General features: G+C 39.8%; 1 protein-coding gene across 2 annotated transcripts in view; it reads left to right on the forward strand.

Moving 5' to 3' along the window:
• Positions 1 to 24,290, forward strand: part of LOC110967955 (serine/threonine-protein kinase PAK 3) — a 31,581-nt gene that overhangs the window by 1,935 nt on the left and 5,356 nt on the right. The window contains exons 2-11 of one of the 2 annotated variants that reach the window (XM_051937786.1): positions 13,691 to 13,884; positions 14,007 to 14,107; positions 15,890 to 16,043; positions 16,168 to 16,205; positions 19,393 to 19,455; positions 20,861 to 21,016; positions 21,103 to 21,277; positions 21,902 to 21,965; positions 23,493 to 23,541; positions 23,673 to 23,785. In XM_051937786.1, the coding sequence (XP_051793746.1) occupies positions 13,713 to 13,884; positions 14,007 to 14,107; positions 15,890 to 16,043; positions 16,168 to 16,205; positions 19,393 to 19,455; positions 20,861 to 21,016; positions 21,103 to 21,277; positions 21,902 to 21,965; positions 23,493 to 23,541; positions 23,673 to 23,785 (1,085 nt within the window). In that variant the 5' untranslated portion in view covers positions 13,691 to 13,712. The remainder of the gene's footprint in view (positions 1 to 13,690; positions 13,885 to 14,006; positions 14,108 to 15,889; positions 16,044 to 16,167; positions 16,206 to 19,392; positions 19,456 to 20,860; positions 21,017 to 21,102; positions 21,278 to 21,901; positions 21,966 to 23,492; positions 23,542 to 23,672; positions 23,786 to 24,290) is intronic. The other variant, XM_051937787.1, reaches the window with a different exon arrangement.

A 24,290-nucleotide genomic window follows, 5' to 3' on the forward strand; every position in this document is an offset into this window, starting at 1 on the left:
GACATTACAGAACACAGAGACAGGGTGTTGGCAGTCAGAAGGCTAGAGGTTTAACATACATAATGTATGTTCTGTACCACTAAAGATAAAGGTAAAATTGCAACCCCCAGCATAGTGTTTACAGTAAAAACATGAATTATGCAGGCAAAATCATCACCTATTATGGCTTGGCTTTTAGTGCAAGTGTTTTCACAACTTGTGACTGACAGGAAAAACTGAACTACCATTATCTTTATTTTTATCACCCATATAAATTCACTGAACTCCTAAATAAGATTGAATTACTTTCAAGACTGAAGGGAGGCAAACAAGGAAGGAAAACTATTTTCTGAATCTTCAGGCTAAATAGACATAATCCACATTTTAGATAGTTTAAAGTATTTTTCAAGCATTGCTCATATGTAGAATAGAATAGTCACTTTTTGGTCAAGCAGAACATACACTAGCTAGTGCACATTATGAATGAAATTATGTACTGCGAAAATGAGGATTTTGCTTTTCCTACTTCCCCCAAAAATGTGACATTTTCCTTAAATAATAAATGATTTTACTCTACCTTGATCTGTCAGGCAGGTGATGTGTGCAGGGTTTTGCTGAGGAGACTACCAGGACATCTCTTGGATAAATCTACTATTTTATGTTTTATATTCTTTTGTTTTATTTATGTTTTTATTTTTGTCACGTGTTTAGGCCAGTATGACCAAATTATAACGGTTAAAATCTAATATGCTGCCTCACTGAAGCATAAATGGAGCTGCGTTGTTACTTAATGTGCTCATTGGCAGCAAATTCCAAAAGCAGCTCTGCATTTGTGCGGTCAAACAATGCAAAACATGTCTTATTTCCAGTTTGCCAGCCTGCTTGTCTCCATGCGTATTAGCGTGCTGTTCCGGGCTTCCCCATGTTTTCCACTGGTCTGTGTAACCCAACACACACAGCTTCTCTTACCTCACCTCAGCTAACAAAAGCAGTAGACACGGAACCTCATCTTGGCCTGTAGCCTGCTAACTGGGTTGCTTGAAATATGATAGTAGGACACACACACAACACATTGAAGTAGGCCTCCATCTGTTGAGGACTTAGTCAGGGTGAGTTATGCTGCTATTGTTAAGTGGAGTTACGGTTTAGGACTCCTGTTGACAGTTTATGTGGAGTCGCCTCCACATGTGTGGGGCGTTTTGTGTATTTGTGCTCGCGTTTAAGGGCAGAGGAGTCTACAGTGGAGCAGTTAGTCTTGTGGTAGGTGTGTCAGAGCTACAGTCTGTGTGTTGTGGATTAGCATGTAGGATTGGAAGCCATCTGGCCATTTTGTCTCAGAAAGGGGAGGGGGAGTAAGAGAGAGAGATGGATGGAGAGAGACAGGGAGACAGAGAGAGAGAGAGACAGAGGAAACGCTCACACACTGACACATTGACACAGCTCCCTCTGTAATCTCCCTACTTGATGTCTGTTGCTACTTAGAATAGGGTTGCTTCTATGTGTGTCTCTATGTGTTCATTTGTTCTGCCTGTGTACACTACAACTACAGAAAGCCCTCATGACTTATATAGTTTCTGGTGTATCAAGCACAAACTGTAAATTTACCTTCAGAGAAATGTCTTGAGGGAGAGTCAAGATTCCAGAAAGTAGGAAGTTTTAAAGCGTACAGTAGGATAAATATTCCACATGGATAGAGACTGTGGAGAATAAAAGGATGAAATGTTGCAGAGGAGGAAGAGGGGTCAGAGTGAGTTAAGAGATTAAGAAGTTTCACTAGGTCAAGAGTTTACAGAGAGTTACAGAAGGGAGTGTGAACTTGATTTGTTTGAAGTTACCCAGGCCGAAGAAAGTAAAATGTTGAAGGCCATTAAAAGTTGGAAGGGTTTTCAGAGAATGAAAAGAGATGACCCGCAGATGCTGTTCATAGGGTTTGTTCTATAAGAGAATATTATCTGAGTATCTTAAATTCACATTTCAGGCCTTTTATGCTAGATTTCTGTTCTGTTTTGTATGCGTTTTATGTTCTGAGGGAAGAATGTATCATCTGTTTGATCTACAGTTTTTTATACTCAACTGTGAGACTTTACTTTCAGCTTCATTGTGAAGGCAGAATACCTGGTGTTAGGTCATATCAGTCAAAAAAACAGTAGGATTATATATCAGATATTCTCAGTTTGTTTGCCAGAAAATTAGTTTCCAAAAGATGAACCACAGACATAACTTTGATGCAAAATATAGAAAATCTGTAGTCATGTCCATCTGATCCAAGTCTTGTAACTTCAGGTACAAGAGAATTACTCATCACAAATAAACAACACATCTGAACCAAAGATCATTCAGAGCAGCGCTGACACACTATCACTTTGCTTCCACATAGACTACAAACAATTCACTTTCTTTTCTCAGCTGCATGGAGGTGCAACTACCATGTGTGACAACATGCTGCGTCTCACTTGTTCAACTTGTTGACACAAATATTACTCACATGCTAGTGTTTGTCTGTTCAAAACCAGGATGCAGCTATATGTGTTTGGCAGGGAGGAGTTATCAAAATGAAATGCCACACCGGGTGGAATGAGAGAGCATTATTACTGCACAGAATGCTGCAAAGCCCGGCTTTCTAGATGTAGAGGCACATTTCTATTTTTCCAAACAGCCCCTCCATACCTTGCTGTAAAAACACTTTTTGACTTCGTGCATATATCTACAAGCTGTTCTCACTCTTCCTATGATCCGTTACAGTGGGTGTGTTTTAACCCTTTCGACTTGACTCAGAGCAGGTGCACCAGCTGGCGTGGCAGGAGGGAATCCACTCCCCTCTCTGCCTCCAGCTGGCACTCAAGCATGCCCAACCATGCCACACTAACGCAAAAAAACCCACTTTGTTACCTTAAAGCCGACAATACACAATGAGTGGCACTTAGCTGTACTTGAATGTGCAGAGGATGAGGGCAAAAAAAACAGCAGCAAGCCATTTTGAAAAAGCAGCTAAACTATTGTTTGGTTCAAGAGTGAGATTAGCAGAAAGTAGCCTGTTAACTGTGGTAGGTTTGTAGGTCTGTGTGATTGCCAACAAGTCCTTGTGCTGTGCTTTTCCAAGTTCATGGTGAGACATGACAACCATAATGATAGGCTCATAGATGCTTAGAGTAAGGGTTGGCTGAGAACGTGTTTGTCTGAAGGTCAGTTAAATCGCAAATGTGGTAAACTATTTATGTCCTTTGCTTGTCACCTTGAAAACTGATATATTTTATAGCTTTTTACCCATAGTGTATTCATTTCATTCATATATTCATGCTTTGTAGCCACCACAACATGAGATATAACTGTGTCAGGACTGTATGAAGTATTCAAGGTTTTGGGCCTAGTAGTCCAAAAGGCATAAATTATAACTGCAGCATGTTTTGTTTGAGTCTCCTTCTCTTTCCTGTTAAGTCAAATAAAGCCTTGCTCCATCAACAATCACTAACTTCTGCATCCATCTTGTGCCTTTGTGTTGGACCCAAAATCATGCCCAATTCATAATTAGAGTTTCAGAAATCACGTTTAGGTGTTATGTTTATTCCAAAATTCTTCAAAATACTTTCAGTCCAGGTGTGTTTGGTGAAATAAAAATACTCTGACTCTTTGAGTAACAGTTTGTGTGTTATATGTTCACACAAGTTCTTAAAGTCGCTATCTATCATTGATGAAACCCCTAAAACTCATCTCTGGGTCTCAGTTACATATAGAAGAAGTGTGTACATGAAAATAATCCTTTTGTAAATTAGAATTGCTCAGATGTACCTCTATATCATCACTAACTCTGGAATGTGAGAATTTCTCTCTTTACTCGCCTTTCCCCACTCGTTACAGTTCCAGCACACCAGCTCATTGCTCAAACACTGTAAAAACTACTTTGCGCTACACAATGGCATGATGCAGTATTAAAATAAGTCCGCTACACATGTTCAGACCAGAAACAGATTCTGAAGAAAGATAATGACATGGAAAGCCCCAGGTGTAAGTGATCAGCCATGGTGTTGACTGCTTATTCCCCTGTGATACGTCTTCTAGCATAGAAAAAAACACCATCTGGACATGTTAACAAGGTAAACAACTTGATTTTCCAGAATGGGTCTTTAAAATGACATATAAACCTCCTCTCTCATTCAAAAATACAGAATCTTCATGCTATCAAGGCTTAAAGTGTCCATGTCGCACTTGTGTAAGTCGCCTATTGGACCAGGATTGGCTTCTAAGCTAGCTGAGATGTTACAAATCCTGCTCACAGGTAAAGACCTTACATTCAGATTTTAGGGTAGAGGTAGAGAAAGATTTCATTTCAACAGATGAATTTGAAAACAATCCTTTTCTTGTACAGTGAGGCTCAAACACCCAAGAGAAGTAACACTGACCAAACCACACTGCTGGGTGGAGGGGGGCTTGAATGTTTTAGAATGAGTTAACAAACATTCTTGAAAATGAGGAATGAGGAAACTCATTCTGTCAGGAACAATAGATTGCCGAGAAATGGGCTTTGCCAAGCAAGAAATGCCTGTATGAATAAACTAGCAGTTACAGAAATGTGCTTTGAATAAAACCTGGCCTTTCTGTCAAAAGAGAACAATCTGTCCAAGCAGACAGCCTGTGATGTATTAAAGCTTCAAAATAAGGTAGCTAATTTTATCGTGTTCCTGTCCACTTGACAGAATGAGTATAGTGGTACCCCATTCTGATCGAAATTTACTACCTGACAAAATACGCTGCTTCAGTTAAAAAGCACTTCTATTCCAGAGAGATCAGCTCAAATTGTCAGAACACAATGCGCAACAGTTTCGTCAGCTCTGACCGTTCAATACTTTTACTTCGACTCCTTAATTTAATGTTGTCTACTCTTGTTGCTGACATTTGTTTACTTATTTATTCATTCATTTATTCGATCAGGGACCATGCAATTAACATAGAACACATCCGATGTATTACATATAGAGTGTATAGCATTAAGCCAGTTTTCAACTCCCGTCTCTGGTTGGGCTTTCCGGTAAAGGCAGTCAGAGGACCAACAACACCAATAAAAACAGCACAGACAACATTATAAACCTATAACCCCCCACCCACCCACCCACACAAACACACACAATGACACAATCCACAGTGAGTCGGACCTTATAGATGTCATAGGTGGGTGCATTCTTGTTTTTCTTTCAGCCATTATTAAAAAAATATGTACACAGCTAGTTAAGTCACCGCAGAAAACATCTATTCAAAGCTGATATTTTGCATTGTTGATCCAAAATCTACTGAAAGTGAGACAACTAAGGCAACACCAATGAGAATGTGTGTGTGTTTCTGTCTGTCTGTCTGTTGCATACACGCGCATGAGAGAGCAGCAGTGGAGCAGGTTCACCAGAACTAAATATTAAATGACACAGCGAGCTCTCAAGCCTCCCCAGCGGGAGAGATTGGGAAAGGATGATGCCTGGTAAAATGAGAGTCATGGTGGAGTGTAGGCTGTGGGGATTAAATGGGTCTTGAGTGTAGACTAACCTGTTTTTTCTGCTCTGTTTTGAATATGAAGAGTGTTATGCTCCAGCCTTTGAGCAGAGGGTTATTTAAAAGAAAGTAAATCAAACAGGGGGATATTGTGTCGTAAAACCACGGAATCCTTTGAATGTAAGTAGTCGTAATTAGCTACTGAAGAGAAAATAAGGCAGGCTTTTATCATCATGCTTTTCCAATCCCATTAGAGCTGTGCTAATTAGCATTGGACAGGATCAATGCAGAACTTCAGCAGCCAAACAAAAGGTGCATTGCAGTAATCTAATTCAGATTAGATAAGTGAGAATAATCTTCATGTATATTACCAGGAAATCAACATCCCAGCTTGAACTCATCAACCTGAGACATTTAATCTTCTGCATTTAAAACCTAAAGTGAGTTATTTAGTTGTTAGAAGAAAATTAACTGCAAGATAACCTTGTTTGTTTGGGATAGTAGGATTTTATAATAGATTTTTTTTTACTGATTAAAATTTCTGAAATGACATGAAAATGCATGGATTTCTGTCAAATAAAGCAACAGACTCTTTACTATATGGGGGCTGATCGTGCTTATTGTTTTGAATAATCACCTGAAAAGGTTCATTCTCAGCAATCAACAGCTCTGTTGCTGTGCATATTTTTCTCATTTGTGAATAATTAAAGTAGAAACATTGCATATAATAAACACACATGGTGCACAAAGTCAACAGCTCTGTTGCTGTGCATATTTTTCTCATTTGTGAATAATTAAAGTAGAAACATTGCATATAATAAACACACATGGTGCACAAAGTCAGAAGTACGTGTCAGCATTACAGTAATATTACCGGGCTGAAGTTTTCAAGACAATCTGGAAATAAATGCCATGATTAAGTGAAATAAGATGAGACATCTGGCTGTTGGCTAATAATAGATCAGAGATGTTCATGCAATGTGCTGTTTTTTAAAATAAAAAATTGTAAAGTATCACGGCAATAGCTTGAAAAACAAAGTGATAATAAAGAAAATAATCTTGGCAGAAAAATATACTATATGTGAATCACCAGTTATTCAGATCTCCGAGGGATCTAATAGGTCAGTGTGGATGGACAAGAGCATCTATTGCATTCATTTAGTTTTGCCTTTGAAATTGTGTAATCATGCTCTAGTTGGCGTATTGTGAGCGGGCCTAAGCCTTTTATAGCAACACCATCAAAAGATGTTCATGGCCTCCCCCCAAGGCCGGCGTGTCCCCTAAAAATAGAAGTTGGAACAAAAAGTTAGTTTTGTTTGTTGTAATCAAACATGTGATTCTGTTGCTGTGAGGCAATATAAAAACAACGATCATAATCCCTCACTGTATGAAAGGTGACAACTGAATCAGTGTTTCTGAATATGCAATAAAGCTCTTCCTCAAACATCATTGATATTAACATGTTTATATGTTAGTCGAGAAAATCTTTCTACAGTTTAAGTTTTACCTGCAAAAGAAACAGGAAAGTCTGTACTTCCAGTGAACTCAATCATGTTTATGTTCATTACAATCAAACTGATGAGGAAGCTGTGACTTGTCCCTTTCATGAACCAAACATTCACAGCTGTATGCAAAGCAGGGTTTTGCAGGAGGGGCACCAAACCACAGAGGTGGAGCCTCAATTCACAAAAGCTTATATGAAACATTTAACGCACAAGAATAAAATCATCAGTTGTGTGCAACAGTAGCCAGCTGTGTGCTGTGTGGGCTTCCTAATGTCAGATTTCATATGCTAACATTGACTTTATCAATCCAAAAACTCTTGTTGCAGAACAGCAAAGGAGATATAGTGTGATCATTTGTGAGCTTTAGGCCTGCTGGCATGCAAATTGTGTTACTTTTGAGATGAGCAAGGTTATCTGTTTCTGTTTGCTTTCAGTGCTTGTGCCAAGTTAAACTACTTGCTGACCGTAACTTCATGTTTACCATTCAAACATGAGAGTGATATCAATCTTCTCATCTGCAAAAAAAGTAGACAAGTAGTTTCCCCAAAATGATGAAGTGTCAAAAAGTGTCGATAATGCTGAAAATTCAGCAAAAACTTATGTTTATGTTTTTTAAATGTCTAGTGTGTAGGATCTAGCAGTGAGGATGTGGATTCCAATCAAATGAAAACTCCTCATCTTGTCCTCTCTTTTCAAGCATGTAGGAGAACCAACAGTTTTCCACTGAAAACACAAAAACACAAAAAGAGCCGGTATTTGGTTTGTCTGCTCTAGGCTATTGTAGAAAAATGGTTTTGCAACGTGGAGGACTCTGTAGCAGAGGACCTGTAGCCTCTGTAGACATAAAAGTCTCATTCTAAGGTAAAGAAAACACAACCATTCTTAATTCAATGTGGCTATACACGAATATACACATTACAATCAATATGTTAGATTCCATTTCTGTCAATAGGGAGAAGTCTCCCTAAATCCTACATACTGTACCATCCGCATTCGGTCGGTTGCTCACATTCCTGAAGAACAGTGAGTTCAGTGTGGTGGTTCCAGCCATCGCTATGTTGGAAGTATCTGACTCCTTCTAACTTTTACTCAAAAAATGAATAAAGAGGTAGAGTTTAAGTGGAGCTGAGGTGGGCCACACACTTAATTATGCATAACTTTATGCTTTAATAAAATCTAAGTAGGACAGTTTTCTAAACATTTACCCCTCATACAGCTGTTATGACGAGGAGAATTAGCTATAGAGACCAAAACCATTTCTTTATACCAGGCTGTAAACATGTTTATTTCTGCTGTACAGTTGGACATTTTAACATGGTGCTCTGTGGGATTGACTCACTTTTGGAGCCAGTGGCCATTCAAAGAACTGCAGGTTTTCGCACTCCAAATAGCCTTCATTTTCAGCCCGGGAGGTAGCAGCTTGCATGGAAGTAATGGATCTTCAGGAAAAGCTACATATTGTCTATTTAATAACATAATAACCATGAGGAATCAGTGTTCAATCACATAGTCTTACGTTCCTAAGTGAAAAAGACAGCTTTGCTTTTTGTGATTTCTTTGAAAACCAACTACTGTATGTTTGACCACATGATGTTTTAGTCTTGTGACCATTAATTCTCCTAATTTTCCTTGAAAAGGGACTCCTCTTTAATTGAATTAAAGACCAGACATGTCCTTCTCCTCCCCCAGCCTCCATTTGGAATTGAAGGGTTTGGCACTACATAGCATCTGCACTGTAACCGTGTTTTATTTCAACCTTGAGAGACCAGCCATGTGAGAGACGAGCATTTGTGTAGTAATATGTTCACATCTGTGCATCGAAGACCCCGCTCTGCTTCAAAGTCTGGGTGAAGCGTCCATGTTTTGTTGTGCTTTTCGGGGGGGGTTTTTGTGTTGGTGTGTTTCTGTTGTCATGTGAAATGGTCTTTTCTTTGTGACTCTGTTTATAAAACTCTCATCAGTTGTCAGTAAAAATACTGTACAGACAGCACAAAGATGAAGGAGATAACAATAGTAAACTGCAGTATCCTTCCTCCCTCCTTATCCTTTGAGTGTCCTCTAGCTGTCCACCCCATCCAAGTAATCAGCATCCTTCAAAGAAGCACAGCCAAAGCTAAAGCCAAGTCAAACAGAGACCGTGTCCTAATCAGGGGCATGGAGAGCCGAGCTTATGGAGCCCTCCCCCACTGCGGGGCCATTACTGGGCTGCCATGGGCTCAAGATTAGAGCCTCTTCCTGTGTTAGCCATTCAAATTCAGCATTAATGTTTGAAAGAGCAGAGAAAATGCCTGCTCTTCATGGATAGATTAATATTTTATGGAAGAGAAATGTGAAAACATCTCCAGTAATATCTGAGTTGAGTTGGTGTGTCTGTGGTGGTTTTGTGTTCTTTTTTTTATACACTTATACATTCCTATATCATAGTCATACGTTATATTGTGCCAAAGCGAGTCAGACAGAATGAAGTTGGGGGTAGAATTTCTGCCAAGTTAATCTTTTACATTTTCAATATAAAAAATGAAGTGACAAAACAATGTGAGAAAACTGTGTCGAAACATTTTTCTTCCTTCTGTGCTGCCGCGATGTAGTTCAGCTTCAAAACAATATCCTCAGTATCAGGTGAAAGACGCACATAGAGTGATTTATAATGCTGAGAGACTGGCCTGCATGCGTTTCAGAAATAGGGGCTGCTTGTTTCAGGGACAGTGCGCTCACTGACTGCTTTCCTGCCTGTCAGTCTGTACAGTAAATAGGTCACTGTTTTATGTGAGTGAAGTATCACTTATGTCTGGGCCTTCGTCAATTTGCCATCTTTAGTCGTCTGACCGCTCAGCAGAGGTACTGCAGCAGCCAGCAGGCAGGTAATTAGCCAAAGAGCCACGCAGCATCGAGGACCACTGTTCCAGAATTGTAATATGAAGTCACTCAGGTCTTTGTTTGGTCTTTCTGAAGCTGGTGGCACAGATTCTCTCTGCTGCTCGATGTAGAAATGACCACACATAGCCACACTGCTCTCCAAAGGCAGTTGTTCACTAAAATGATCATATTTATGAGCATGCCCTCATTGTTCGCTTCAGTGTTTTATGTAAGTGTATTCTGTGCTGCATGCTCCCAAGGGGGACATGAGTATCGATGAGGCAAAGGAGTACAGTATGACTCACCTAAGAAACCTCAAGAAAATATGAATTCCGTGTTTAAGAGGTTCAAACCCTCCTGTCACCTCAACATTGTGTGATGCCGTAGCCGCTCTCAGTCTTCGTTGACCAGATCGTGTTGTGAACATAGACTGTATATATAGTGGACATAGCATCTGGCTCCAGAATTGAAGCCAACCCAGAAGTGTCAAAAACTTGCAATATCCCGCCGTCCGCTAGGGTTGGCTCCAAAAAGCTTTTGCTCCATAGACCCCAATTCATTTTTGGAAAAAATAAAATTTGATAGACTGATTTTCTACAGCTCAGGATTTTTTTCCCGTTAGTTTTCATGGTCAAAATGAGAGATCAGGTGGCCGATCTTAAAATAAATCAATACTGAATTTTAAATAAATCGTTAAAGTTGGCGGAGCCAGGGGGCGTGGCTATACTTGATAGACAGCAACAGAAGCCTCTGCGGTAAAACGTGGGCGGGATAAGAGAATCCTCAGCCAATCCTGCCCCTAGTTGCTCTCCGGTCCAGTCTGTTTGATGACGCTTTTTACTTCACTGGCTCCAAAAAATCCAAAACGGCGACCAGGAAGTAGCAAAATCCGGGCTTCATTTTCTCGGCGTTGAAACCAACGGGTGACGTCACGGTTAGTTTACGCCTGGTTGTGAAAGATTAAATCCCTGCTGCTGGTGTCAAGTCTTGCTTGTGCCACATGCACATGTTAGTGAATCCATTTCTATGCATGACTGTAAAAGCTGTACGACATACTGCTTGCAACACTGTTTACAAGATAAAGTTAATGGATTAACAGAGGCGTCGGTCACAGCTGCATTAGTTATGCGGGGATCCCTTGTGTTTGTCATTGTAAGGAACAACAGACAAGGTGAATATATGTAGGGGATTATGCACCGCAGTGTGTAACATTTGAATGCTACTTTATGAAGTTAGATCACTGAAAGTGTTTCAGTAATTGCCCTTTTTTCTAATAGAGGTTCAGCCAGTCTGGTTATGGATAATTTAGAAATGATACATAAGTGCCGTGTTAAATTAAACCTTAAAAAGGAACATAAAACAAGTATTTGTCAGCATGGGGAAAACTGAAAGCTCAGTGTTGCTTAAATGCTCAGTTCAGCAGACAGTATTTCCTCACTTAGACCTGGTGGTACAGTATTAAGCCATATAGCTACATAATCCTTTAACTAAACTGGGGTTGCCTTAACAGCTGTGTTGTCCGCTACTCCCTGTTGCTTTAGTATGTCATCATGGTGACATTCCTTTGTAAACAGCGGAGTTTTGCTGGGTTTTGTTGTTGGTGACACGCCTAAGCTCCAACCTAAGCGAACCTGTTTTCTGCTGTTGTCTGGACTCTCACCTGGAACTCACCCAGCAGAAACTAGCAGCAGCAGTCCACCCCCACCACCGGTATATCTCATAAGATCCTGAAAATACGCCAACAAAATAATCATAAGGACATGGCTGTATTCTAAAACCGTCGAGTTTCTCAGTAGCTGCCTGGTTCTTCAAAAATAGTGGTTGCCCTCCAGCGAAGCTGAATCAAAATGAAACTTTAGTTAACCCTGCTGTTAGGTGTGAGTCACTATTTTTCATAAAACTGTCTTGGGAGAGGGTAATTCAGTAGTTGCACGTGGATGCAACTGATGTAACCTCTATCTGACAAAGATGCTGGAATGCTTTTTTATCTGTTTTTTTATCATGTTCAACACTTCCCCGCTGCCAACCCTGTGCTTTTTCAGCATTGAACTCATGTCCACCATTTGTTGAGCTCAGCTCAGATAAGGCTCAGAAATTCAAGCTCTGTCGGTATTGAAGGCCGGTGGTGTACAGGCTGATATCTGCCACATAATTTCCTGCAGTCGTTGTTGAATAAGTTATCTAATTGAAAGGATCACATGCAGGTATCTCAATGCAATTCACTAGCAGAGGAGAGTAAAAAATGGCTTTCTGATTCAGTAGGAAACATCAGTTTGTTGGTAGCCTCCAGATCAATGTTTGATCTGAGAGATTTTCACATGATAAGAATGGATATATATTTCATATTCTAGTATATATGTGAGAAATATTTAAATTTAATGACACATGAATGCATATTTGTAATTTTACCTAAAGGAAAACGGTTGGATTAGATGAAAAAAGTTCATGTTTTGTGGTTTGTTTTCTTTTTTATCAGAGATGTATCAGAGTCATTGTACAGTTATAAAAACAGTAAATATGCTCTGAGAGATCGTTGAGTATTTGTTCTGTTTTCCTGCCTGAACAAGTTTATAGGGAAATGACACTTTACATGTTTCCCAAGAACACAGTTAGGGGATGCACAGACGTCTTGTATAATAATATCAGATTAAATCATGGCTTCTTATCGTGTTACATCTTCCCTCTAATCTAATCTAATTCCCCTATTCAAAACCAGTTCTTTGGGAAGTTAACAAAGAGTGCATTGTGACCTATCAGATTTTGTCTTGTGCAGAAAATGCTTCTATAAAACTGTAAAGGCCACACTGAAGGCACATGTGTAATTTGTCAGAGGCAGTGCGCACACTGTAAGAGCTGAGGAGTGTGTCTTTGTTTGCTAATGTAGGTCTCCACTGAGGGGGCAGCCTGCATGGCCCGCTTTCTGGGATGGCTGTGCTGCACATCACATGATGGGCTTGGCCTCGGGGTGAGGCAGTGAAGGAGCCTAAGATGCTAGTGGGATGGGTAGATGGAGGATGAGGGGATGAGTGATGGAAACGTTTACTCTTGCCAGATTCTCTTAGAATCAATTCCTCGTTACCGTTTTCACAGCTGAACAGACCCACTGGACATCAGACTCCACCTCGGTCCCAAAGATCCTCTGCTGAAATAGCAGGGGGGAAACACGATTCATGCATTGATTTTTGCTGTGTCCTCTTTTAATTCTAAATAAGAGAAGATGTGTTAACAGAGAATCTGTAAGTTATCAGACCTGAACCTTGTGATGCTGCAGTGGGATTCCTCATGTTAAAAAAGTAAAATTGGCCAAACTTTGAGTGTATTTTACAGTCTTCTGTGCATCTGAAGAAATTATTTGATTAATCAATTAATTAGGTTATCAACCAAAAAAGCATTCACTGCTTCCAACTTTTCAAGAATGTTTGCTGCTTTGCTCTAAATCTGCCACTGCTGAGTGTTGAATTGATGTCATCTTGGGCTGTAGGAAATTGTGATGTCCAATTTCATATTGTTTTCGGACATTTTGTAGATTATTGTACTGTGATAGAGTTCACCGAGCTCAATAGCAAATTTTTATATCGTCAAACAGCATCCCCAAAGCCATTTCCACAAGGTCGACCTCCGTTGCTTGCTGCCGACCTTGATATTGACGGTAACATTTAAAAATCAACAGAAGCAAACTTGTATTTCTCAGTTTAGTCCCCTGATATTTATTGTATTTTGTACATTTACTGGGGTTAAGTACAAGTCAAAATGCAAGGTTGTTGAAAACCAAAGGGATTTGGGAGCCGCCATCACCTGCTTCTATTCGAGCTTTTGCTGATTTATACACAGACACTAAAATCTCTCCCGCTCTTTCTCTGTTTCTCATTTCTCAGGACATTGTGAGTGCTACTAAAGATGTCTGATAGTGTCGATATTGAAGAGAAGCCACCAGCCCCCCCCTTGAGAATGAACAGTAGTTCCCGAGACTCTTCATCAGTGAATCACGCATCTAAACCGCTTCCAATGGCTCCTGAAGAGAAAAACAAGAAAGTCCGCCTGCGCTCCATCTTCCCCGGGGGAGACAAGAGTGAGTTTCCTCCCTCTTTCATGTGTCACCTTCACGCTCAGCCCCACACTGATTCACACAGTTTACTAGTTTCCAATGTGTAAAAATCAGCCTGTAATCAGTCTTTTGTTCACCTCCTTTAGCAAACAAGAAGAAGGAGAAGGAACGTCCTGAGATATCCCTACCCTCAGACTTTGAACACACCATTCATGTGGGCTTTGATGCTGTAACAGGAGAATTCACAGTGAGTATCCCTTTCACCTGACAATCAGGCGTATAAATAGGGACTGATGCGCTTCTAAAATTTACCTCCCATCTGAAAACAAAATCCCAGGTATGCATTTCTAAAATCACAACTCCCTGAGGTGACAGACTCAACGAATAATTTATTTTCCTCCAAATAATGTTGGTAAAACAAGTGACTCGAATAGCAATCGCTACATCTTCCCTGTCAGCTGAAACCTGCTCTGGAATCCTTTAGCGATTTCTTGGTAAATTACATATTAGCTGCAGTTTCAGTTTGCAGTAGATGACGTTACTATATACCACTATACTATATTTCACTTTAATACTGTCAAACAATTAGGGATTCTAAGCAGATGTAGAGTAATAAAAAGAAATTCATTCATCTGTTTGACACGCTTTAGTGAGTTCAGTGCAAAAAAACAAAGCCGACAAAACTTTCATTGTTTAATGGAAAGGTTTAGGCTCAACTGAGATCGTTTTTTAGCTTTATGATCATTTCTGTGGTGCTACTGAGTGATAATGTTGGATTATAGTATGATACACATATATCGGAAGACACACCAGACATTAAGTCCTCTTCTTTACTATAGTTGAATAGAATTTTTTGCAGGAGAATTGTATTATGTTGTACAAGTGTTCATTATGTTGTTGCTGGTTGATTAATTGGAACTGATAAGATCGTCTTCAATGGAAAAAGTACTAGCATCATGCTATAAATGATAAAACAGATATAGTATCGATTTAAATTGGTTATGAAACCGACCATGATAACAAGGATAAACGTGAACCTGAGCGAGGCCAATCTGTAACACAGAAGTTAAGTATTCTTTATTCAGGCCTAAGGGGATTTTTTTTCCATAATATAATTTCTGGGAAGTTCAGATGTTATCTTCAGCCCTCAATAAAACACCAAGGAATATATATTCTGGTCTATTTGACTTCCAAATAAACTGCACCCTGTACTGTGCATGATATCTGTAGCAAATAGTTCCTTGTTCATTTGAAAAGTGACACATAGAGCCCCATTAGAACAGTTTTAAACCAACCACTTTGCTTTCACTTGTTTCGTGATTTTCTGGGAGAATAGAGTGTATTACTGTTGATTTGCCTCTTGATCCTCCTCCAAGTCTAATCTTTTTCTGACCCCCTAACGCCAACGCTTCTGCTGCAGAACACTGGGCTGTTTTTTTTTTCCAACAGCACAGAGTATTGTTTAAAGTGTAAAGTATGCACAATATTTCAAAGATAAAAGAATATTTCAGGACAGTTAGCCTCTATAAAAGACTTAATGTCAGTCTGCAGGCTATAAAAATTGCAAAACGTGACATAAAAACATACAAACCTCTTTAAGAAATAGTTTGGAAAATACACTTATTCACTCTCTTGTTAGAGTTAGGAGAGAAAATCAACATTATTCTGGTAAATGTTGATTGAATATGACCGTCAAGCAAATGGCTTTCCTTTAACATGTAGTTCTTAAAACTCCAAAAACTCAGAGAGCTAAGATGCTAGAAACAATATTAAATGTAGTGTTTTATACAAGATAAAGAAGATATTTTCAGCTGACTGAAAAGGGTCTCAACTTGTTGACTGTTTCAGTCGTGATAAGTTGTCTACCCAAATCCTAAAAGCCTGGTTGCTACAACAGAAACCCAGCTTCTATATCTGTGATCTGAGGACAGCTGACTCAGTCATTCCTTAAGAAACAACTTTATTATTGCAGCTTTAACTGCATTTCTGTGTAGAACTTTTAACATGTGACCTCTGTCTGTTTGTGCAGGGTATACCAGAGCAGTGGGCGCGGCTCCTACAGACCTCCAACATCACTAAACTGGAGCAGAAGAAGAACCCCCAGGCCGTGCTGGACGTTTTAAAGTTCTACGACTCCAAAGAGACCGTCAACAACCAGAAATACATGAGCTTCACCTCGGGAGGTAAGCTCAGCACAGCACTGATGAAATAATACCACCCAAAACATTTCATATCTATTCCCATGTCTGACACAAAACATGATGAGTATTCTGCTTCTATAAAAGTGTTCTTTTTTTCTTGTTTCAGACAAGTCAGCACATGGGTACATAGCAGCAAACACTCTGGTGAGTTCCTGTATATCTAAACATACTTTGCTACATACAGTTGATGATTATTAATGTTTGTAAAGAGAAGACACTACATCAAAATCTGACAAAAAATATTTGCCGGTTGGAGGCTTCCCTGTCTGTTTAATCAGCATTTTAGTTGCTGTCTTTGCATTCATAGACACTCTGGTTATTATCATAGTTTAATTACAAATCAACAGAATCTCTGGTCCTTCGCCAGACTCTCTGCAATATTTTATTACTTTCGGTAATCTCTGAGTAATGTATCGAGGCAAATCTATTTCCTCGTGATTTATCAGACAGTGTAATGATTAACAGGTAAGTTGCAACATTTTGTGGCTTTATTTCTTTGTCTTGAACCTCTGAGCAATTATGCCTCTCCAACTACACCACAGTAAATCTTTCTCACTTCACTCGGGACTCTTTCTGGGAATTTCTGTAGTAGGCTGTGGTGTTGCTCTCAGGCACGTTCATTTCACACAGACTTCCCCCTCCAATGGGCAAAATGTGCGCGTTCCCCTCTAGAGGCTTACTGCCCTCGCGATGTGGCATAATTCCCTGAATTTTGCATACATGCCAAACAGTTTTGCAGCTCCTGCACAGAAACGGTGACTGCTGTGAGAGCTACTGCTGCTCATTGTTTATTTTTCCAATCTACTTAACCAGATTTTGAAATACCCGTAGACGAGCTTCACTGGAGGCTCAACCGCATCTAGAAGGACTCCCGCTGTGCTGACCTCATTCCTGGCTTTGACCAGAGTAATCTATGCTTTGAATGCCTTGGCCTGAGCACGCTGTGTGAAGAAGTGGAATCCAAGTCTGTTCAGTAGATTCTCTGCCTGAGGCAAACTACACTGGGATCTCTTCATGCAGGGTTATTGCTTGAAAGAGCTCTTAGCCAGTGAAGGGCAGATGGGTGTGGCAGTCAGTCTAAAAGGTTGTGAGAGTCCAATGAGGGTATTTGAGAGCATCTCAGTTCTGGACTGTCACAGTGGTCCATAGAACGCAGAGGTGACTCAGCTGTTGGCTGCAGTGCCTCACATTTTATCTTAAGATTGGGCCGTGCTGTCTTGGCCAAGCAAAACTATAGGAAAGCTGCCAATAACTGGTCTAAAGAAGCAAACTGTCTCTTTTCTCAGAGAAACAGTAACCCATCACGAGCTACCTGATGCTCTCTGTCAGATTATTTGTAGCAGCTGCTTCCACAAACCTGCAATGCAGGCAAATATTTGAGAACGGATGTGCTGTTTTCTGTAAGCACTTCACTTTCACCACTTATACTTACCACCGAGGCTGTCGTCAAGGATTAACAAATCTAACAGTTTGAAGTTATTTTTTATAATCCTTTAGTTAGATGCAAAAGAAAGAACTATTCACTGGGATTGTGAGATTTATTTGACCTCTCTGAACATCCATTGGAGCCTGTGGTTCACATCTGGGATAAAGTGTCTCACCTTGGCATTAGCTCAGCGTACATTTGTGACTGCAGATATTGGCAGTAGAGACACTGAGTTGCATCCTAATTCAAGCATTGGTCAGACCACAGAATAGAAATCCAAGTCCAGATTTTGGAATCTAACATGCTAAATTATGTCCTCAGAGTGTGCCAGATGTTAGATTCATCCCAGAGATTGTTTGGCTTTTACCTTAAAAATAATTGAATATAGTGAAAAAGTCAGAGTAATTCTTCAGACACACTGACAGTGCTCATGATGTTTGTTGCTCTTTGTTGCTGCTTTAGGTGACTGATTTCTTAGTCTTGGTTTTTCTGTTCTGTTGCAATGCCAGTTAAGTCGTGCTCACTCATTTCACATTAGTCCCGAACATTTAACTTTCTTAAGTTTGAGTGTCAGACACATATCTGTCGACGAATACAGAAAGCTCAACCACAGTTCATAAGCTACATTCACAACATCCACAGTATTGTGATCAGCGATGCCTCACATTGCTCCTGATATTTCATCAATTGTGTGTTGATTACTGTCCTATTTCACAGATACTTCAGAATCCAGCATGGTTGGTGCATGGATCTGTTTTAAGTTCATTTCTTGTGATGGGTTGCAGCAGAAGTATTGCAGCTAGATGCTAAAGCACTTAATGGTGTTGGAATTATCAAGTCTATTGATAATCTGAATTATAGCAGCTCAGCAGGATTGATTGGATTATTTTTTTTAAGTTCAGTCAAGTCTAAAAGGCACATGGCTCTGACATTTGTACGCCTAAGAAAACTCAGTCTCAGGACTTCAAAATTGTAACATTTTAGTCCCTACATTTGCAATTCAGTGGAAATATATTGATACTGAGAAGTAAAACATTACAAAGACATAGATGCATGAAAAGATGCCATTGTGTTCATTTATACAGCCATTTATATGTTACATAGCGAAAAGCAGGATTAAATATCAAATAGATCAGCCAATCTTTCATTATTTTCTTTTATGAACAGCAAATCCATTTTCCTGTCAGATAACAATTATGTTCACCTATCCAAGGCCATCCTAAAGAACACAAACAGCAAACTCTCCTCATGTGGAACTCTGCTCTAAAAACTTTTCAGCCTGTTCCTGAAGTGAATAAGGCAGCATTGATTTCAGTAACAATGCCTTCCTGCCAGCTAATGCAAGGTGACATTGAAGACTCAAGTTTTCAGGTTTCTAACACAATGTGTGCCTAAAAGTTCTTCACAGAGCAGCATGATAAAGACTGTGGAAGAGAATTAATGCTAGTTTTAACAGCTGTTCATTTCTGTGTATGTTGAGTGTATTACAATATTTAATGAGTGTAATCTCATTTTGGTGGTTTATTAACTAAGGAATCTTTCACATTTCATGTGGAAATATGAAATCGGGTATAGACATAAGGACTCTGAGTGCATGAACTGAACTGAAAGGTTTTTATGTGTATTGTAATGTCCAAATAAAAGGACAATATTTGAGCTTATGCAAGAAATCTGAAGAGAAATAATGTAGTGGAGAATATTGTTCAAGGCCTATGCCAAGGACAGACCTAAGGTGGCATAAGTCCTCTCCTCATACTGTACCTGGGGATAATGTATGGACATGACGTCCACCCCACAGCTGCGTCCCCCTGCCCCATCCCCACCCTCCCCTGAACTTCACTTAGTCTTACAAACTGTGTGGGTTTGTTTTGAGTAAATCCTCCCATTTTCAACCTTCACATTCAGAACCGACTGCTGTCATCTGGGCCTCCTGTCAGCCTTAGAACCTGCAGCGCATTATTTGACAAGGTAACTCCTCCATATTACTTTCCACATGATGTATCTCTGCATTGGCCTTGAAGCTAAATTGAACTATTTGATCACCTAATATTGATTATGCCACCTGGCTTATGCAAATTGCATACAAATATTTGATTTTAGAGGCATCATCACTCTCTGTATTGAAATTTCATGGGGGGTATGATTGGTTCTATTACTTTATGATGTTATAGATGTATTTATTATCTTTCACCAGAGCACCTCTTAAAAGATTTTCTTTTGAATGGACCGTGTCTGAAATGGCAGGACAGTGGCGCTTGCCACAGAGGGTTGTGATGACTGTCAAACTGCATGTATGAGCTCATATTCCTAACAATTTGATCCACATTGCCAATAAAATGCCTGTAACTCCATCACCATTGTAGACATTACCGCATGGCTCTGTAAAAAAAATAAAAATACACGCCCCTCACTGGCTAACTGCTTACAGTTAGCCAGACACTCATTTCTGCACTGCAGTCTTGGCCCAGCCCTCCTTGGAGCAGGTCAGAGGCCCAGTATGTCTGAATGAAGAACTGGGACTTCCCTTCAGCCAGACCCTTTCCCTTTAATCACTAGAACTAAGCTGCACTGATTCATTTATGCATGACGAGACTGGAAATGGATGAAGTGTTTTCCATTCCATAAGAGGAAGATGATCCAAGGCAAGTAGAGTTTTGGATGGGGAAAAAGAGGCTGAGCATTAGGCATAATAAATATGCCTGAGGCTTATTAATCACACTTGTTAAAAGGTATCTTCCATATCAACAGGACGTCTGCAGTTCATCGCCATACTGCACACTGCAGTGCTGCAGTATGTTTTCTCCTATAGCACAGTTAAATATGTAACAGATTGTTACTTCCAAACTCATTCTCATCATTTGTTCATGGCACACCTTCCCAGACCCCACAGCGCAAACTCCTTCAGATAAACTGCACTGAATGCTACCTCACTCCTTAGCTCCCACTCGACTCATAATGCTTTCCTTTGCTATCAACAGAACTTTGCTGAAAATTAACCCGATTTTTTTGTTTTTCTTGTAGAATATTCAAAAAGCTAAACAGTTTTCTTTTTATATGAATCACAAGCAGATTTTTTAACCACTTCTGAATTAAATGTTTATTCATATAATGAATTTTTAGTTTGAAGTAATCCGAGTCTGTTATGTTACCCAGTCGATGCATGTTACACAAAATCCTTCTGAACCTCAACTGGCCAGAACTCAAACTGTGGCTGGTTCGGGTTTTGCAGGCTGTTCAATTGTGGTAACAACTCAAAACAGAGAAAATGAAATTTGTGTTCAATTTTTGGAAAAAATTTGAGGATCTGCAGGTACACTTTTCATTCCATCCTGCTTGCGAGGCAGCCAGACTCACTTGCATCGCTACCCTGCAGGGTGCCAAAACATCATCGACAGAACCCCCGATTGCTCCACCTGTGTCAGAGGAGGAGGATGAGGAGGAAGAAGAAGAGGAGGAGGAAGAGGAAGATGAGGATGATGATGATGAGCTGCCCCCGGTCATTGCCCCTCGACCCGAGCACACCAAATCTGTGAGTTAAAATCACACCACTGGTGAAATCATTCAGCTATAAATACAAAGCCCTCTGCATCTCTTAGACTTTTCTGTCCTCTGCAGATCTACACCCGCTCCGTCATGGAGCCACCAAAGCCTCCCACCCCTGTGAAAGAGGTGCTGACCCCACCAGAGTCGCAGGTCCAGCCGGAGAACACGTCCAACACAATGTATCGCCATACCGACCGGCAGAGGAAGAAGTCAAAAATGACGGACGAGGAGATTCTGGAGAGACTCAGTATGTGTCTTTAGAGCTGCATGTTTAGTCATTCATGCAATCAAATCATTCTTTACACTGCCATGAACAAATCTGGTGTACAAAGCCAAAATTTTGTCTTCGGAAAAAATCTTCATGAGCAAAAACAATACAATTAAAGACATTGAGTCTAAAAATTATCATAATTATGCAAAAATAATAACGTAATGCCTCCAGCGTTCAAATCTACATACTACCTAAAACAATGTTGAAGGTGTGACCTCTGCATTGTGCCCTGATATTACTGATATTATTATTGTGTTTTATGATTCAAAAGACAAGCAGGGTATCACATCTTGTGCACCTCTTCTGTAAAAGAACAGGGAGTACGAGTATAATGCCATTTAGACAAAGAAGTGCTTTTTTCATTGATTGTGGCTTCTTTACTCCCCCCACCCCCCACCCCCATCTGCAATGTAACTTTAGCCCAATAACCAGAATGCACTGTGAAGTACAGATACATGTACTTGCACTTTGAAGCAGCATCTGTCTGAAATAGAAAAGTGGAAAAAGTTCTAGGGATGTTCATTGTGTGTCTGTATGAAGCTGTCATGACACCTACACGGTCTGGACATTCATTATGTTTTTCTTTCCTCTCTGACTCAGGGAGTATTGTGAGTGTGGGGGATCCCAAGAAGAAGTACACACGCTTCGAGAAAATAGGACAAGGGTAAGTCTTTCCGTGATCATCAACCGGCCGACACAGGTGTTGAAACGGTGAAATTTCAGGAACAGTCAGTCTCTGCGGGAGATATGGAGCTGTAGTGACCACTTTAGAGACTTGGAGGCAGAGAGAGGGTAAGGTTGAATGACTGGGAGAAAAATAAGTCGAGAGGAAATGAGAACTGTATCCTGAAAAGGCCAAGAGCCAGATTAGCTCAGCCATCTCCCTCTCTCCCTCTCTCTTTCTCCTTGTCTTTCTGTTTTGTATTTTAACGCTGTTGCTTTTCTGTCAGTGTTCCTGTTCACGACTCAGATAAAACAGCGCGGTTGTTATCTGCCCTGTCACTATTTCCATATTTGATCAGGAAGCTTCCACCTAAAGCAGTAGACGATTGTCTGTTTACTCTCTGTTATCATTAACTTATTAGCACCAGGAAGTGCGCTTCATTATTTATACCTCCTGACAGTACACAGGTGTAGCTGACAGCGAGAGAAAGGGAGAAAGAGGAAAAACCAGAAGGCTAAATTCACAGAGGAAGGTTTTGAGTTTCATGAGTTACACTTCCAAATAAGGACAGTGTGGCTGCATACCATTCCTTTGACCAACTATTGAAACCATTGCTCAAGTATTTGAGCTCATCACTGCTAAGGTAATTTAAATGAGGATATCCAGCTCATTAAAAGAAATAGTAGCATTAGTGTAAGTACTATTCAGAAGTTTTATTTAATTAAAACCACCACTAAAATAGTCCACTACAAAAGAAGGTTCTGCAAACCTACTGAAGTTAAAGTATGTCAGTATTATCAGCTGATTCTTACCAAAGCACAAAAATTAAAAGTAATTATTCTGCAGAAAAACGTTCCCTGACAGCGTTTCATTGTTACATGGGATGTTTTTGGATTAATATTAGTATTTGTTGCACTTTACTGCTGTAGACATTTAAGGTTGAGCAAATTTGACATATTTAAGATGCTGCAGGTAGTTTAATCTACAGCAGCGCATTCTTATATAAGATCATCATGTTTGCATCATTGCTCTCCTGTTAGAACCACATATCTCTGAAACGTCAGCCTTTTATGAGCTCAGAAAAAACACTCCTGTCGTCAGCATCACGATGAGGCATTTTCCAGCAAATTCAAGAGGATTTTTAAACAGATAAATTAGCTTAAGAAAAAGGAGAATTTTCTCAACCCGTTAAAGGAACAGTTAGTTCTTCAGTTTTTTTTCAAACATTCAAAATCACCACATCTGGCATGGCTTTCACTGGAAAGGACGAGTATGAAATTTGAAATTATTTAACAAGTCATTTAAGCTGTCAGTCAAAGGTAGTGGAGTGAAAAGTACAATATTTACCTCTGAGGTGTTGTGGAGTGCAAGTATAAGGCTTCATAAAATGGAAAGATGCAAGTAAAGTACAGCCCTCCTGAATTTGTTCTTAATCCCAGTACTTTAGTAAATGTAATTGTCTATGAGCCTTTTTAAAACTCTATAATGGTGCATTACTGATGCGATTTTGATCTTGTGTTTCATCAGAGCGTCTGGCACTGTGTACACTGCCATCGACATAGCCACTGGCCAAGAGGTAAGTCAGACTATACTTACAACTTCACAACATCCACATACTGTATATTCTATGTATGTTGTTTATTTTCCCTCAACAAGCCATCAGGGTGAATTATTCTAATCCGCTGCTGTCTTGACTTGTTTTCTCAGGTGGCCATTAAACAAATGAACCTGCAGCAGCAGCCCAAGAAAGAGTTGATCATCAATGAGATCTTGGTGATGAGGGAAAACAAGAATTCCAATATAGTGAACTACTTGGATAGGTACGCTTTCACATGCAGAGTCACATTTCATGCAGAATTAAATGGATTAACCCTAACCCTAACCGTCAACTGTACAAACAGGGGTAAGGCTGTTTTATGCTTGTTTTTTGTAGATTTTTGATCCTCACTGAATAGAATTTTATGGCCATGACATTTTCCATGACCTTCAATGTCTTGAAATTGCTTGTTTTTCTCCGGTCAACAGTATCAAAAGATGTTCAAACTCCTTTGATATAAAAGAAAAAAAAGCTGCAATCAATCTTCATGTCTGAGAAGCTAGAACCACCAAGTGTTTAACATTTTAGCTTAATAAAGGGCAGATGATATTCAATTTTCAGCACAAGCGCAGATATACTGCACATATTTACATGATATAGGAAAGGGCCTTTAAACACAACATATACGGATTATGATGGTTTTCCTAGTAGCATATGAAATCATTTTCTATTTTTTTTGTTTTTCTAAGATGGTTCTTACACAAATAAGCTCCCACAGCAGTATGAAT

Source organism: Acanthochromis polyacanthus, chromosome 17 (genome assembly GCF_021347895.1).
Source record: "Acanthochromis polyacanthus isolate Apoly-LR-REF ecotype Palm Island chromosome 17, KAUST_Apoly_ChrSc, whole genome shotgun sequence".
NCBI classification, from domain to species: Eukaryota; Metazoa; Chordata; class Actinopteri; family Pomacentridae; genus Acanthochromis; species Acanthochromis polyacanthus.